Source organism: Leptidea sinapis, chromosome 3, assembly GCF_905404315.1.
Source record: "Leptidea sinapis chromosome 3, ilLepSina1.1, whole genome shotgun sequence".
Classification (NCBI taxonomy): Eukaryota; Metazoa; Arthropoda; class Insecta; order Lepidoptera; family Pieridae; genus Leptidea; species Leptidea sinapis.
The window spans coordinates 9,950,340-9,967,334 of record NC_066267.1 but is presented as its reverse complement, the minus strand read 5'-3'; the positions used below and the strand labels follow the sequence as shown (position 1 = coordinate 9,967,334).

Sequence of the window (16,995 nt, the reverse complement as noted above, 5' to 3'; positions counted from 1 at the left end):
TTTTTTTCGAATGGACTCTTCTGACTGCAACGACTCTTAAGGCTGTCATAAGGGGCTCTTTTTCGTCATCATCGAAAGCCGGTGGGAGTTTCAGCCCCTTTAGAAGAGGCATGAGGTCCTTACTGTTTTAATGCGGTAGACAACTTGCAGAACGACACATGCGAAGGCGTACTGTTGCTGAGCAAGCGGTCCCAATACAATTACGAGTGGGAGGCTCCTTTGCACCAGATGCCGGCTATATTATGGGTACCACAACGGCGCCTATTTCTGCCGTGAAGCAGTGATCTGTAAACATTACTGTGTTTCGGTCTAAAGGGCGCCGTAGCTAGTGAAATTACTGGGCAAATGAGACTTGACATCTTATGTCTCAAGGTGACGAGCGGAGTTGTAGTGCCGCAAAGAATTTTTGGGTTTTTCAATAATCTTGAGCGGCACTGCATTGGGCTTTAATGGGCAGGGCGTATCAATTACCATCAGCTGAACGTCCTGCTCCACTCGTCCCTTATTTATTTCCATTAAAAAAATGCTTACCAATTGAGACTCAATATTGTCAATAATCTATAAGGGTTCCAACGGGTCTAAGCTACAACTGATGTATGTAATCCCAACATTATATTTTTAACCGACTCCCGATTAAAACTTCTGGGAGAGTTTCTTGCGACCCTTCCTCTCTCTAAGAGCGCCATTTTTTCCCGAAGCCGTAGTAGTATCTAGTATATTAGAAATTACATCAAAAAGAATTCTAAAGGAATCAATTTTGAGAAAATAAATGCCTTTTATGCCTTTTAAAAATAAGATTAATCGTTACTAGAATAAGATGAAATAACTAAATTACAAAATTATTTTTATATTTTTATTGCATATTTCATCTATTGTTTTGGAATAATGTTATTGAAGTTGTTTTTTTGTTATTTTTTTTACATTAATTACAAGACTGTTATCAGAGCAGTAGTGGAAAGTAGTTTTTCTCTAAATAATTTTAAAATATCTCGTTTAATGTGAATTTTAATTTAAATGTAATTTTTATAAATTTTTTGTTTGAATAATGAAACACATTTATTAATATAAATATACTACTGGGTTCAAAGTAGAAGTAAAATTATATTTTTAAATTAAAAAAATCTAAAATATTTTACTTTCAAAAGATCATTTTTTTCAGTAACGACTATACCTAAATATAAGTAACTGTAAGCCCTGTTTGTATTTTTCAATACTTTTAGCCTGGTATCGTAATAATCCAAATAGGTTTAAAAAGCTCATAGTTTTTTCAGTTTCGGGATAATTACAATGATTTATTGATCGTACAGCTATTAGGTTGATACAGTGATATAGAGTTTATATCAATAAAGTAATAGTTTCTTATTAAAATGTAGAGCTGGAGTAGAGAAACGTAGAGATAAGTCAAATTAAATAGATAGAGTTATGTGCTATATTTTATGGTCATAAATATGGTGTCTACAGAGAAATCAAAGCACTACTAAAGATCTCTAACTTTAAAAACTTTAAGTTTTGTGAACTTGTGATTATTGCCAATCAACTTTACAATAAACCTTCTTGGTGGGAAAATTATTTCAATTATAATTAATTGCAAAGAATCTTAACCAGGTTGGTTTAAATATTGTCTTATTGTGTCTACTAGAGCACGACTTCAACCAGTTGATCAGTCTTTCGTTGCTAATGCAATTACTGGATAGCACGTGTTGCAAAATTCAAAGGAATTGTTAAAGAACCTTGGTGTGGTGAAGGTTCCTAAATGGCTTTATGTTATAGGAACCATGACTCGGGAAAGAAATAGCTGTTTAAGCAACTTAATACCGGCTGCATTTGCTAACAGGCTTAGTAAAGAAATATATATTGTGTGTAATATAATTTTATCTTATAAACATATTGTTTCTTAGGCCTGTTCTTCTCAGGTCTGAGGATTAAGTATTCGAAAGTGCTAGATGCTAACTTTCAACAAGTCCCAATAGTCCCAATAATGATAAAACAAAATTCTTTTAGCACTACAGACACAGTTTTGAAGTACACGGGGAGATGGAGACTCTACTAGGCTCTATAAAACAAACAATTCTTTTGCATGCAATGGTATTAAATTTAACAATAAATTAGCAAAAAGTGTATCAATTATCAATAAATAAATTTAATATTAATTATCAATAAATAAATTTAAATCTTTTATTAAACGCAGACTCATGTCTAAGGCATATTACATTATTGATTATTACGTAAACGATATTACAATGTGGAATTGAATATTAGTTTAGTTGTTAGTTTTAATATTTTATTTTATGAAGGTTGAACAGCCTTGAATTGTTTTACTGGCTTGCATTATTTTTATTATATATATGTTTAAGCTTTTGTTTAATTATCATGTATTTGAATTGTATATTTTGACGTTGGTTGGTTGACGAGCAATCTGTTTATTTTATGTCAATAAAATACTTTTGACTTTGATGAAATTGTCTCCTGCCATTGTTGGCTCGTTCTAGTGAATGAAGCTCATTTTTAATGTTACTTTTTCGAAAATGTTTGGACCTGAACAGCTTTTAATCGAACTCAACAATTTTTAGTTTTATCTCAAAAATTTATCCAATGATTTATACTATTATATGGGGTTATCTACCAATCATGGTTGCTGAGTAATAAAATTTTCAAACGCCGATATTGTGCTTCATATAAATGACTAGCTGAACCGACAGACTGTAGCTGTTCTGTCAATACAAAAAAAAAGATTTAGGTACTTAAGTATTCAGGAATGTAGTCTAAAGCCATCGGAAATTAATGATTTTATAATATGTTGTAATAAAGTGATAAGGATTGATATAGTATACGTGTAAACAGCTTTTACACTACGCTTTATAATTGCCTATTTTTTAAAGTATTAAAATGGATATAGTATGTAATGCTTAAGAGATAGACATATGCCCTCGCTGACTTTTCTGTATACCTATATAAGATACACAATTTCACCATACACTATTTTGTTATAAATCAAAGGGCTTAGACAGCGTTTTCAATGAAAGCTTCCAGACGGCAAATTTTTTTCGACCACCTCCACCTAATATCGTTATTGTTTAGAAAAATGTAAACAAAAACTTAACAAATTGTATACTAAGACCTTACTCGAGAATCACGCTATTCATTGGGGAAACAGAATGAAAATCGGTGCAATAGTTTTTGAGTTTGTCGCGAACAGACATATAAACGCGGCTGAGGACTTCGTTTTATAATAATATGTAGTCATTAGACATGGATATGATATGGGTATTAATTATCTCTTAACAAAAACTATAGATCTGTTAATGTAGGCTTCTATGGAACCTACGATCAATCGAATCACTGTCCTTTACTGCACTGTTCGTGCGTTCGATTCTTAGCATGGCAGTTTTATCGAACTTATAACAGTTATAAAACAGTACAACTGTACTTAACTTTGAGTACCTTAAATTTGTAGAACTGGAAAAACATGTTTTTGTATACGGAAATAGTCTGATCGTTTTAGTGAAAAATAACATCGTTTAACAACTACAAAAATTTTTCAACAACAAAATGTCTGAGGTTTTATTTTCTTTCATTTACTCTATTTTTACATTAGATTTTTGCGTAAAAGTTACATTTTTATTATTATATATTTAACCCCTAGTTTCATAACCTTTGCTCTTACCATACGACGTCAAGCCGATATGACTAACAGAGTTGTATAATTTTGTCGTCTTCATTGTCGTTTGACAATACTTTAAATGCTGAAAGTTAATTTCCGTAGAAGGAAATTGATAATAGCAAATCTAAATCTAATAACGGAAATATTCGACAGTTATATTTTTAGATTCGAACTTTACGCAAGATTGTAATTTAAAGTATTTACTTGGTCACGGGGAAGGGCGCTGGTGTGGGACGAGACTTGTGTCGACATACTGGCTCCAAGTTATGTCATTTGGTGCTGGGGCTGTTGCTTCGACTGCCGAAGGCAGCAAACGTGGCAATTATTTCGGTCTCAGTGAGTCTTACATCTTTATGCCGTTCGGTGTAGAGACACTTGATTCGTGGGGCCCAGAGGTGCAGAGAATGTACAAAGTACTATCTACTGGCCCCGATTAGGCTGCTGAAAACCCAATCGCTGACAGCTATTTTGGTTAACGTATCACCCTAGCTATCCAACGTAGAAATGCTGCCAGTATTCTTGGTAAACTACTCCGTAATTATAGTTTTAATGCTATGTAATCATAGTATTGTAAATATATTTATTAGACTTTTTGGTTTGCATATTCAAATTCAAATTCAAATATTTTTATTCAAAATAGGATTTAAAATCACTTATTGAACGTCAAAAACTACCACCTATTCAAAAGAGACTGCCTCAGACCTGAGAAGAATGGGAGCGGGCTTTTTTTTTAATATAAAATTTGGATTACAATGTGATATCGTACAATAAACATTTATAATTAAAGAGCCTGAGGGTGTTCGCTTTATTCCCAGTCCGTGGTGACATTAAGAAAATCATTTATACTATAATAACCTTTCCAACACAAACGTTTTTTAACAATTCTTTTAAATTTCTTAACACATTTATTTTGTAAAGACAAAAGACTTACTAACTCGACCCAACCGAGTAGTAGGCATAACAAGTTTATGTTTGTTCCTCGTGTTAACATTATGAATGTCACAGTTTCTAGAAAATTCCTCAATGTGCTTATGAACATACAGTACATTATCAAAAATGTATTGAGAAGCATGTATGCATGTATGAGATGTCTCAAAAATGTATAAATAAATTACATATTATGTAAATAAATTTAGCAAAAGGATTAAAAATGTTTAATTGTAGCTATAATTTCATATTTTTCAGATTTGTCTGTAACTAGAAACTGTATAACTAGAATCTATGCTATCCGGCCAAAACCGAGACACGGCACCTGAGACGCGACTAGGCACGGAATATTATTGTTCAAATATTTTATAAGTAATTCAAATTCATATTTCCACCAAAGTTCGTGGATGATTCAATTTATGAAAGTACGCCTCCAGAGTTCAGGTCTCATCGCTAAGCTAACCGGCTAATCACGCGTCGTACATAAATCTTGCTATATTTGTTCAACTCGCTTGGCTTAAGGAATAATAAAATAAATATTTATGGTTATTAAATATGTTTCACAGAAATGAAAACTTCATCAAGGCGAATTTAATAATATGACATACAAAGTTATTATATATAACTATATATCATATTTATTATGTATAAATTGCTGCTAAATTTCTTGGCATTTCTCTGGATTCCAAATTACAATGGGGCCCCCATATTGAAGGATTGGCGAACATACCTAGTTCTGCAGCATACGCGGTTAAAAAGATTTGACAATTAACTGACATAGATACGGCGCGACTTGTATAGTTTGGTTATTTCCATAGTATTATGTCCTACAGTATATTGCCGATATTAATACAATATTTGTGTTGCGAAGAGGGCTATTCGCGCTATTTATAACCTAGGCCCTAAGGAATCATTGAGAGCAAAATTCAAAGAAATTAACATCTTGACTGTTGCATCTCAATATTTTCTTGATATTGTAACGTATATTCATAGGCACATAAGTGAATTTGCCAGAAACAGACATAAGCTTATAATGCCTACTACTCGACTAAGTCGAGTCAGCAAGTCTTTTGTGGGGCGATGTATATGATTTTACAACAGGATCCCAGAAAATGTTCAAAACAAAAGTATTGCGTTATTCAAAAGAATTGTTAATAAACGTTAGTGTGGTAAGTGTTACTATAACATAAATGACTTTCTTAATGATACCACAGTTTGGGAATGGAGTTCAGGCTATTAAATAATAAGTTTAATTGTACAATGTTACTTTAATTGTAAAACATATTTTTGATGAAAAAAAAAGCCCGCTGAGTTTGTTGCGCCCATTCTTCTCAGGCCTGAGGCATGCATTTTGAAATGGGTGGTAGTTTTTTGACTTTCAATAAGTGATGTCACATCCTATTTTGAATAAAATTTTTTGAATTTGAATTAAACGTAAACAATTTGTTTTTTTTTAAGTGATAACTCTCACTTCACGGATAATTTACACATATTAAATTTTCTTCACACTACACCAGGAGAACATGTACGTGGTAGCGGTGATAGAAATGTCTTTCATAGCGGTTGGAGTCATGTGTGATCCTAGCAACATGTACCAGGACTTTCTATGAAATTTTGAGGTTGCAATGGAGGTTTCATTTCTGACATGAGTACTTTGTACGTACGCAAAATTTGTTTTTATTTATGAAAGTCACTTTTAACGTTTCTAATCGCAGATTAGCAATAGCATATTACATAAAAAGCTCATGGGATTTTACAGAGATCATCAGCACATCGGAGATAAGGTTTAATATATCCTGTGTTTGCTCACTCATCCGAAGTTATAATGACAAATTATTTATTCGGGTATTTCTGTAATACGTTGAGCGCGGGTTTAATGAATGGCCATTTTTTTCTCTCTTTAGTTCCACCATGTGGGTTTTCGTGATAACGAAACATCAGCTCTAATGGTCTCGATTTCCATAAAAAAATCGGCCAAGTGCGAGTCGGACTCACCCATGAAGGGTTCCGTAGCAGCAAGTAATTTAATATAAAAGTTCTTGTAGTTCGTTGTAATTTTATTCGATGTTTTAACAATAGTGTATTTAAAAAAAAACTACATACTAGATCTCGTTCAAACCAATTTTCTGTGGAAGTTTGCGTGGTAATGTACATCAAATAATTTTTAGTTTTATCAATCTCTTATTATAGAAGTTATAGGAGGAGGACACACATTTTACCACTTTGGAAGTGTCTCTCGCGCAAACTATTCAGTTGAGAAAAAAATGATATTCTAAACCTCAATATAATTTTTTAAGACCTATCCATAGATCTACACACGTATGGGTTTGACGAATACATTGCCTACCACAGGAATCCCGAAAAACAACTACTTTTTTATTTGCAACGATTTCCATTTTGTGTATAGTAAATCTAAAAGTGTAAAATGTATTCTAGAAGCACTCCAAATTGATTATAAGCGGCTGAATAATTAAAAAAGGAGTGACTCATACCAACATACCTAACATTGTATTAAAACAGATGCATTTCTTTTAGCAAAATTGAATTGAATATAAATTATGAAAATATACTTAAAACTAGCTAACCCGACAGACGTTGTTCTGTTTATAATAAACAGAATAATGTTTTTAATGAATTTGTCAATAATAGAATATATGTCCATACAAAACAAATATTCGAAATAAGAATAATTGCTTTAGATTGTAAATTTTCTCCCACAATAACAACTGCCACTTCGTCAATGGTGGGTGAATTAAATCTCCTTGTGTGTTCACCGGCAGGTGTTTTTTCAGCTCGAATGACAATATTATGGCTGTTTGATTTGCACGAACTCGTTGCAATTTAAGCCTATGTACTTCATTGTCACTCTCAAACTTAGGACTTATCAGTCTACATAAAAATAATCTGATAGATAGTTAACAACTGTTATTAATCTACCAACCGTAGTTAGCCAAAATTAAGTTTATTTTTTACCTGAGAAAGTTAGAAAGATATAATAATTCTTATTAGTTGTTCATTTTAAACTATTCTTTCAATTTGCTTTCTGAACAAGGGGGGACACATCAAAGGTAAACCAAATTGTTGTTTTTATTTAATTCTGATCATTCTCCTATTTATTCACCTTTTAAACCTTCCCTGCACTTCCACAAATAATTCAAGACCAAAATTAGCCAAATCGGTCCAGCGGTTCTCGAGTTTTAGCGAGACTAACGAACAGCAATTCATTTTTATATATATAGATTGTGGATTGAAAGAACAATTAAGTATAATAAATGTGTTTTTTTTTATGGAAATGGGAGTTCAAACGAATTTTCCGGTCACCTGATGCTAAATGATCACCTCATCCACATTCTGCTGCAAACCCCATGGGAATCACAGGAGCTTTGCCTACAATAATCACACATAATATATATATCGTGCGGTGCTATGTGTGCGTATGCTTCTAAATGTGCAGTTTTGAATTTAGTAGACTTGAGCCACTCAGCATTTTTGTGTTTATAAGAATCCTGAGCGGCACTGCATTGTAATGGGCGGGGGGTACCAATTTTCGTCAACTGAACGTCCTGCTCGTCTCGGCCCTTATTGCCATATATAATTATACAAAATCATAGTGATTTTTGTAAATACCTCTAAAACTGCAATACACATAGACTTACACTATGTTATTTTACACCAGTGGGAGGCTCCTTTGCACAGGATGCCGGCTAGATTATGGGTGCCACAACGGCGCCTATTTCTGCCATGAAGCAGTAATGTGTAAGCATTATTGTGTTCGGTCCGAAGGTAGTTCACAAGTACACCGTAGCTAGTGAAAAAACTGGACAAATGAGTCTTAACATCTTATGTCTCGAGGTGACGAGCGCAATTGTAGTGCTGCTGAGTATTTTTGGGTTTTTTCAAGAATCTTGAGTGGCACTGCATGGGCAGGGTGTATCAATTACCATCAGCTGCACGTCCTTTATTTTCATTTAAAAAAATGACCGTTATAATGATATCGTGTGCTGTCTTGCGTCGCTCAATTGCGCTCGTCACCTTGAGACATAAGATGTTAAGTCTCATTTGCCCAGTAATTTCACTAGTTGCGCGCCCTTCAGACCGAAACACAATAATGCTTACACATTATTGCTTCACGGCAGAAATAGGCTCCGTTGTGGTACCCATAATCTAGCCGGAATCTTGTGCAAAGGAGACTCCCATTGGTGAAAAGTGACGAGACACGCAAAGCCTTCACTGATGGTAAGTGGTAGGTACTATCCATTACAATGAAGTGCTGATCAGAATTCTTGTAAATCTAAATTCACAAGTGCTCGCTAGCCCTTCATACCGAATCCCTTGATCAAGTGTGTTCAGTCTTTATAACTGTGCATAAAAGGGACAAAATACATTTGATTACTGTTTACGTTTTGAGCTTCAATCATTTTGACGTGTTTTAAATTAAATTTTATTTGATAAACCCAAGTTGGTTTTCCAAAACCTAATGAGCGTAAGCTTAGATAATTTATAGAGTGACCTTCGCACGACACGCCACAAGTTAGGATATCATCCCCACCATCTGGATGTGTGGCGGTCCTGTACAGTGCGGTTTACAAGGAGCGTTCTTCCACGTACTACAAAGCTGTGGAATGAGCTTCCTTATGCGGTGTTTCCGGGACGATACATGGGTACCTTCAAAAAAAGCGCCTTCCTTAAAGGCCGGCAACGCTCTTGTGATTGCTCTGGTGTTGCAAGTGAATGTGGGCGGCGGTGATCACTTAACACCAGGTGACCCGTACGCTCGTTTGTCCTCCTATTCCATAAAAAAAAGAGTCTCTTAGACAACCGATAAAAACTCGCCAGGAATATAACTTTAGTGTACGTGACAAGCTACGTCTTACACTCGCGATTTGTATGACACTCTGTGATAGTGTACGTGAATTGCCTGAAAATAGAGCTAAGTTTTAAAGTCTATACTTATTTTTCGACGTTTTCACAGCTGTCATAATCTATCAAATACGAAAATACTGAAAATATTTTAATCCCTTGTATTCATTTGTCCCACTTACATGTATTACAAATACACACATACATACCTCAGCTTATAAAATAATTGAACTGAATGACAATATGTAAAAATATCGATTAATTACCCCTAAACAATTTGTTATGTTTTTTTTTAAGTGACAACCCTCACTTCTAGGATTAATACACAAATAAAATTTTATGAACGGTGCAGGACTCGAACCCACGTCCTCTGTCGTTCCGTGCCAGTGGTCTAACCAACTGAGCTTACCGTTCGAGTGTCGTATCATCATAAAATCTTGTATGCTTTGTTCAACTCTCACAGTTGATAACCTGCTCAACCCCAATATTTGCATATTAGGAAATTTACTTGAGATGTCGCTCTTGTAAACCTAAACCTTAGGTTTAGAGTTGAACAGTTATTAGCTCAGTTGGTTAGAGCACTGGCACGGAACGCCAGAGGTCGTGGGTTCGAGTCCCGCACCGTTCATAAAATTTTGTTTTTCAAATTTTATTTTTTAATTATCCCTATTCTTATATAGGGGGAGTGTGGATAGTGGTCTTAACTCGCGAAACCAAAACAGTTACTTTACAACCAGCCTGCTTATACTTGAAGTGACTGTGTGTAGATTACAATACAAGGAAAATAATATAGTGACTTAAACCTGTTTATGTAACAACTGTTATTTGAGTTGATTAAAAAACGAATTGATGGTCAAATAAACTTGTAAAAATCGTATATCTCCCGTTAGATTTATACTAAACTGTAGGTTTTGGCTATTGTTTTAACTGTCAAAATGTTTGATAGTTATTAGCCTAGCATACCATACACTTTCAAGCCTAAACCACTGATCGTATCGACATGAAACTACCACCATTCGAATGCGAAATTAATTTTTTTATTTTTTACTAGCTGACCCGACAGACGTTGTTCTGTATATAATAAATAAAATAATGTTTTTATATGAATTTGTCAATAGTATATCATAACATCAAAAATTACTTCGTAAAATATGAACCCTGCTGTCGTAATGAAATTGTTTCACAGCGTAACTGTCAAACAGTGCGTCAGTAAATTCTCTCATAGAAATTATGTATGGACACATCAAAGGAAAAACAAATTTGTTGTTTTTATTTAATTTAGCAGCATTTTCCTATTTATTCACCTTTTAAACCTTCCCTGGACTTCCACAAATAATTCAAGACCTAAATTTGCCAAATCGGTCCAGCCGTTCTCGAATTCATTTTTATATATATAGATTTATTTCATTTTAAAATTAAAGTTTAATTGGATAATTGAAATTAACATGTTTAGCACGTTCATGAAAATGTATATTCTTTAAATGGCATAAAAATATTAATTATCGCTTGTTTATTCCTTAAGTATACTTATTTTTTATATCAATACTTTAGATCGTATCAAGTTAAATTTAGTTCAAGATAAATGAGAGAATGGCAAATTATATTCAGAATTGCGTTGAATATATTATTGATATATAATTTTATAATCGTTAATGAAATTCTCGCATAATAGCTTTATTTATTTCTAGTGTGTGTAGATTGATGAGTCCACTTGACTTATTAACTCTTGAGATTTTATTTATTAATTTATATTTATTTTTATGACATGCACGTGTAAGGCGTTGAGTATCTGACGTTTGATTATTTTTATTACATCACTTTACATATTATATTGTGAATTAAATAATATGTAAAACGATGGAGCTGTAAATGTTGATCTAAAAGTGTAACAATAAGTATCTTGCCACTTCTTCTCATAAGAGCTCAACCCTATCCGAAAGGACGAAAAAAAGCTTTCATAAATGTCAATTCCTTGACCTAAATGAATAGAGTGATTTTGATTTGATTTAAATTAAGAGTCATTAGTGCAATCTGGTTGGGTCCTTCCGCCGCCTGATTTACAACTCATCCTTTTGTTACTGCCACAAGGATATAATGCCGCTTTTGTCAAGTTATCAAGTTGGAAATGATTTATAAAAAAAATATTGGGATACGGTTGACCCTAAAGGCCATCCCAATGCAACTTCCCGCTAATTCTATACCTAAACGCTTCAAATCAAGCAATCGAGGGAATAGTCAGGGAAGCTTCCTTAAAATGTCGAGATCTTTTAAACAAAACACTTTTAAAAGGATTAAAACGCGTGTAATTGTAACTGTTTTTGCGTAAAAGTTACATTTTTATTTTTAATTTAGGTAGCCCGACGTTTCAAGACCTTTCCAGATCTAGTTTTCAGGGGGACAACTGGAAACAAAAATGTAACTTTTACGCGAAATCTAATGTAAAACACAGTTAGAATTACACGCGTTTTAATCATTTAAAAAGTGTTTTCTTTAAATGTGGGAACACTCGAGTTAATCAAAGACAAGTACTTCTTCGAGATCTGATGTCTAAACACATTTTTGAAAAACGGAGTAAAACCAATAAATAACTTAATGATTTTTGAAAATTTCCAAGCTGGAAGTTAAAAATTATTAATGTTTTTGAATTATGCACGTAATATACACTGAACATCAATCTGTTTTATAAACGTAAGTGAAGTCTAACTAACGAACTACATTAACTCAAGTTTCATACAGTTTTGATCATATAGAAACTCAGCACAGTACTGTATTTCTGTATCCTAGAGGATCAAAACTTAACGCAACCATAAGATAGCTAACGCGAATTGAAAATAACTAGTTGACCCGACAGAAATTATTCTATAAATAATAAATAAAATACTGTTTCTTATGAATTTGTCAATATTATTTTTCGTAAAATATGCTGCCTGTTTTTATAGTGAAATTGTTGCACAGCAGAACTGGTAAACCATGCGTCAATAAATCCTCTCATAGAAAATATGTTCATACAAAACAAATATTGGAAATTAAAATAATTATGGGTCACAAATCGAATTAAAACTATCCTATCTCTGAAGTTGGACTAAACTGCACTCCATGAAGTAATCCCTATTAAAATCCGTTCATTAGTTTAGGAGTTCACTGGAAAGAAACATCAGATTTATATATTATAGTAGCTATCCGGGCAAACGTTGTTTTGCCATAAAAAATATTTTTAGAGTTAAACCGTTTCTTAAACATTGCAACTTTAATTTATTTTTGTAAAATAAAAGATTTTTTCTAAAATAAACGTAGCCTAATTTCCTTATTATCTGCCAATAAAAGTCCCATCAAAATCGTTCCGGCCCTTTTAGAGATTAGCCGGAACAAACAGACAGACAGACAGACAAAGACTGTAAAAAAAGTTAGATGTATAGATTAAGAAAATATGACGTATCAAGCGAGGGAGAAAAATAATTGATTATAGGACGTGAAATTATAATTGAAAATTCTATAATATTATTTTTGTTGGATTAAGTTTGTTTGTGGGAATCAAACCCCCGATCCACTAGTCGTCGTGGACATTCATCAAGTTATCATTGTAGGTAGATAAGTAATGACTTAACATAGTAACGACAAAGTAATGACATTTAAGTGAATTGTATTGTAACCTTCCTGTTTACAACTTTTTGTTAAGAAGCAATTTAAGGATTTTTTTTTTTCAAGTTTCAATTATTAACTCTATAGCAATAAATTAAAAATGAAATATACTACAATAAAAACTAACGACATATTTTATATTTAAAAGAATACTTTAATTAAGACTACTAATTTAAATATGAAATATAACTCTTGAATTTTAATAAAATTTAAACGAAATTAATTTACAATTTAATATATGATAAAAGTATTCAATGATGTTTAAGCATAAATAAATCTGTACAGATAATTATCATAACAAACTTATAAAAAAACAAACCTGCATTGACGAAAGCCAAAATTTGCAGTAATAATACGATTTGTGCCACCATTGTCACTCGTGTACGCCGCGGCGACAAACTAAACCAACTGACACTTGATGACTACCTTTTACACTGCCTTGTCATTGCACTCCACTTTTAATTGTTAACAGATAAAGATGATAAGGCACTTCCCTCTTACAATATTATGTAATTTCATTGGAAACTAGAGCATTGCTTAAATAATTATTTGGAACCAACGCCCGAGTAGTGCGGTTTGATTGCCGGTGTCTACAAAAGAGCTGCGGGACAATTTTTATCTGTTTTAGTTCTGAGGGTAACTCTAGAATATAGATTGTTAACTATTTTGTTAATATTGAGATAAGAGAAACGACCTTAAATTTTTTTTAAGTTACAAAATGCTTCTATTATTTTGAAAAAAAAAATATTACACACAAAATAAATATTTATTTCTTTTGTGTGTCTGTTTTATCTGAACTCCTCCTAAACGGCTGGACCGATTTTAATGAAACTTTCTGTGTGTCTTCAGGTGGATTCGAGAACGGTTTAGCAACAATTGAACTACCTCCTAAACGGCTGGACCGAATTTGATGAGTTTTTGTGTGTTGCAGTGAATTTGAGATTGGTTTAGATTTTTAATTCCGTCTATATCTTAATATATATTTCTTTTGTGCGTCTGTTCTAACTGCCTCCTAAGCGGCTGGACCGATTTTAATGATTTTTTGTGTGTTCCAGTGAATTTGAAATTAGTTTAGATTCTCAATTCCGTCCATATCTTAATATATATATTTCTTTTGTGCGTCTGTTGTAACTTAACTCCTCCTACACGGCTGGACCGATTTTAATGAAACTTTCTGTGTGTCTTGAGGTGGATTCGAGAATAGTTTAGATTCACAATTGAACTGCCTCCTAAACGGCTGGACCAATTTTGATGATTTTTTGTGTGTTCCATTGAATTTGAGATTGGTGTGTGTCTCAGGTGGATTGAAGAATGGTTTAGATTCACAATTGAACTACCTCCTAAGCGGCTGGACCGATTTTGATGATTTTATTGTGTGTTCCAGTGAATTTGAGATTGGTTTAAATTCTCAATTCCGTCCATATAATGTAATCCTCCTGACCCTTGCAGGGCGTCACATAATATTGTCTATCTAACTAATGTACCTTTTGTAATCTGCAATATAATATTTTAGTTTGATTTGGATTCGTTTTTTTTTAAACACCATTCACGCTATATTTTACTCTATATATTATGGGTGGAATTAAAAAAGAAAAGCTCAAAATAGTGCTTAGCACAATCCTTAAAATAATAATAATCTGGGTTATTTTTTTTATGGAATCGGAGGACAAACGAGCGTACGGGTCACCTGGTGTTAAGTTTTAATTATTATAATAATAAACATAGATATATTCTAAAATGGCTATGTGATGCATGCCTTATGGGTTAGGATAAGAGTACCTGTTAATTATAAGCCAACAACATATTATTACCTTATCTTGCAAATAAGGATGATTTGATTTGATTTGATTTGATTTGTATTATTTATTAGATGGGAGTGTAATTTGCCATATATATCTCATAAGGTATAAAATTAAAAATATTTCTTAATATATTACATTATATTTTTTGTTGGTTTACTCAGAATAATATATCTTTATTCTTATTACAAATATATATATATATATATATATATATATATATATTATATTCGTTTGAAAGCGACAATATTACTTTATCTTTCTTTTTAATTTTATTTTAATTTAAAAATTTGAAGTGCACGATTTAATAATTTATATTCTATAAATAATATAATTATTTCATTATTTTTTGTCTATGTTACTTATTTAACTTAATTTTAAAAACGTTTCTATTTTTTAAATATATTTTTATTTGTTTCAAAGTCTTATATAAACAATGTTTACAATTCTTAATAATGTTATAGAATAGATGTTTCTTAATTAAATTTTTTATCGTGTTATGTAACATTATAGTTACTTTTTTTTCTAAAAGTATCACTTTATCTTAAAATCTGTTATTTTCCAAATGACTTTGATATTTTTGTAAGTATTGTAAAATAAGTCTATAAATATACAAAATCTGATCAGTAAAATTGTATGTTCCTTATAAGATAACGGCTGGATCAATAATGATGAAATTTTCATACTCATGAAGCATTGGTTTTTGATAAATTTAATGTTTTAGGAAAGGTTGCTCTTAAAAATTAACTTTAAAGTATGCAATATATTTTGAAAGTATTTTTTTGTAAAAATAAGGGAACGAGACGAGCAGGACGTTTAGCTGTTGGTACTTGATACGCCCTTCTCAATGCAGTCGCTCAGGATTATTGAAAAACTCAACAATTCTAAGCACCACTACAACTGAGCTCGTCACCTAGAGACAAGATGTTAAGTCTTATTTGCCCAGTAATTTCACTAGCTACGACGCCCTTCAGAACGATACACATTAAAGCTTCACGGCAGAAATAGGCGCTGTTATGGTATAAATACAAAGTATCGTCTACAAACATTTTAAAACATAAATCTCAATAACTTGTTCTCTGATTAAGAATCACGTAATTGCTTGATGCATGAGAAAGAAATATTGGGGATACGAAACTCGTTTTCGCAAATTCACCTCGAATTTGACCTCTAGCATTATCCACTTCTCTTCACAAGTTGCATAAATTATTATAGAAGGAAAACGTGTTTTATTTAAGGTGATTCCCGAAAGTAATTTGTGTTTTATACATACTTTTATCCTTATCGATATGGCCGACTGTGTACTGTTGTTTTTTATGTGTATATTATTTTAATACAATCTTTCCTAACGCTAGTAATTAATTTCTTCAATCTTCTTAAGTATAACCTATTACATATAATTCAAACATTACTTTCAAGTACGGAGCTTAACTTAAAAAAAGGCATAAAAAAGGCAATTATTTTCTCAAAATTGATCCCTTTAGAATTATTTTTGATGTCATTTCTAAAATAATAGACACTACTACCGCTTGGGAAACAAATGGCGCTCTGAGAGAGAAGAAGCGGCGCAAGAAACTCTCCCAACATTATTTTGTTGCGCTCTTTCTAATAAAAATATACAATATTGTACTGTCATTGCTATCGCTATAAAATAATCATAATCTAGTCCCAGGCTGTCCGATCACTTAGATATTCAGCTGTGGAGTAGTAGGATTTACGACAGAGTCATTTTTAATAAAATATTTAGATTTATTTATAGATAATGCCTGAACAGTGGCTGGGACTTTATTATAAAAGTGTATACATTTACCCTTAAATATATAAGCATATAAGCAATGACCCTTATGAAGCCAACTAGGATAGGTTACAAGCAATCCCTTATTTCTAGTGTAATAAAATATACATTTACGGTTCTCCAAGACTCAAAGCCTTAAAGAGTGTACTATTAGACTTTGCTCAGACTTTACTCACGTGATTTCATTTTTATAGTCCTTTTACAGCTGAATTTATGGTGAGCTTAAGCTAAGATAGGCCAATGCAAAAGTAAAGATTGCTTTCTATCCACTGACCTCTACTATATACCTCTGGACTGGCGGCTGTCAAAGTGCT

The 16,995-nt window shown here is 32.5% G+C and overlaps 1 protein-coding gene across 1 annotated transcript in view; it reads right to left on the bottom strand.

Moving 5' to 3' along the window:
- Positions 1 to 13,543, bottom strand: part of LOC126979622 (membrane-bound alkaline phosphatase-like) — a 44,998-nt gene extending 31,455 nt beyond the window's left edge. Inside the window, exon 1 of the mRNA XM_050829054.1 lies at positions 13,407 to 13,543. Within this exon, the coding sequence (XP_050685011.1) occupies positions 13,407 to 13,458 (52 nt within the window). The 5' untranslated portion in view covers positions 13,459 to 13,543. The remainder of the gene's footprint in view (positions 1 to 13,406) is intronic.
- Positions 13,544 to 16,995: the final 3,452 nt, after the last annotated feature.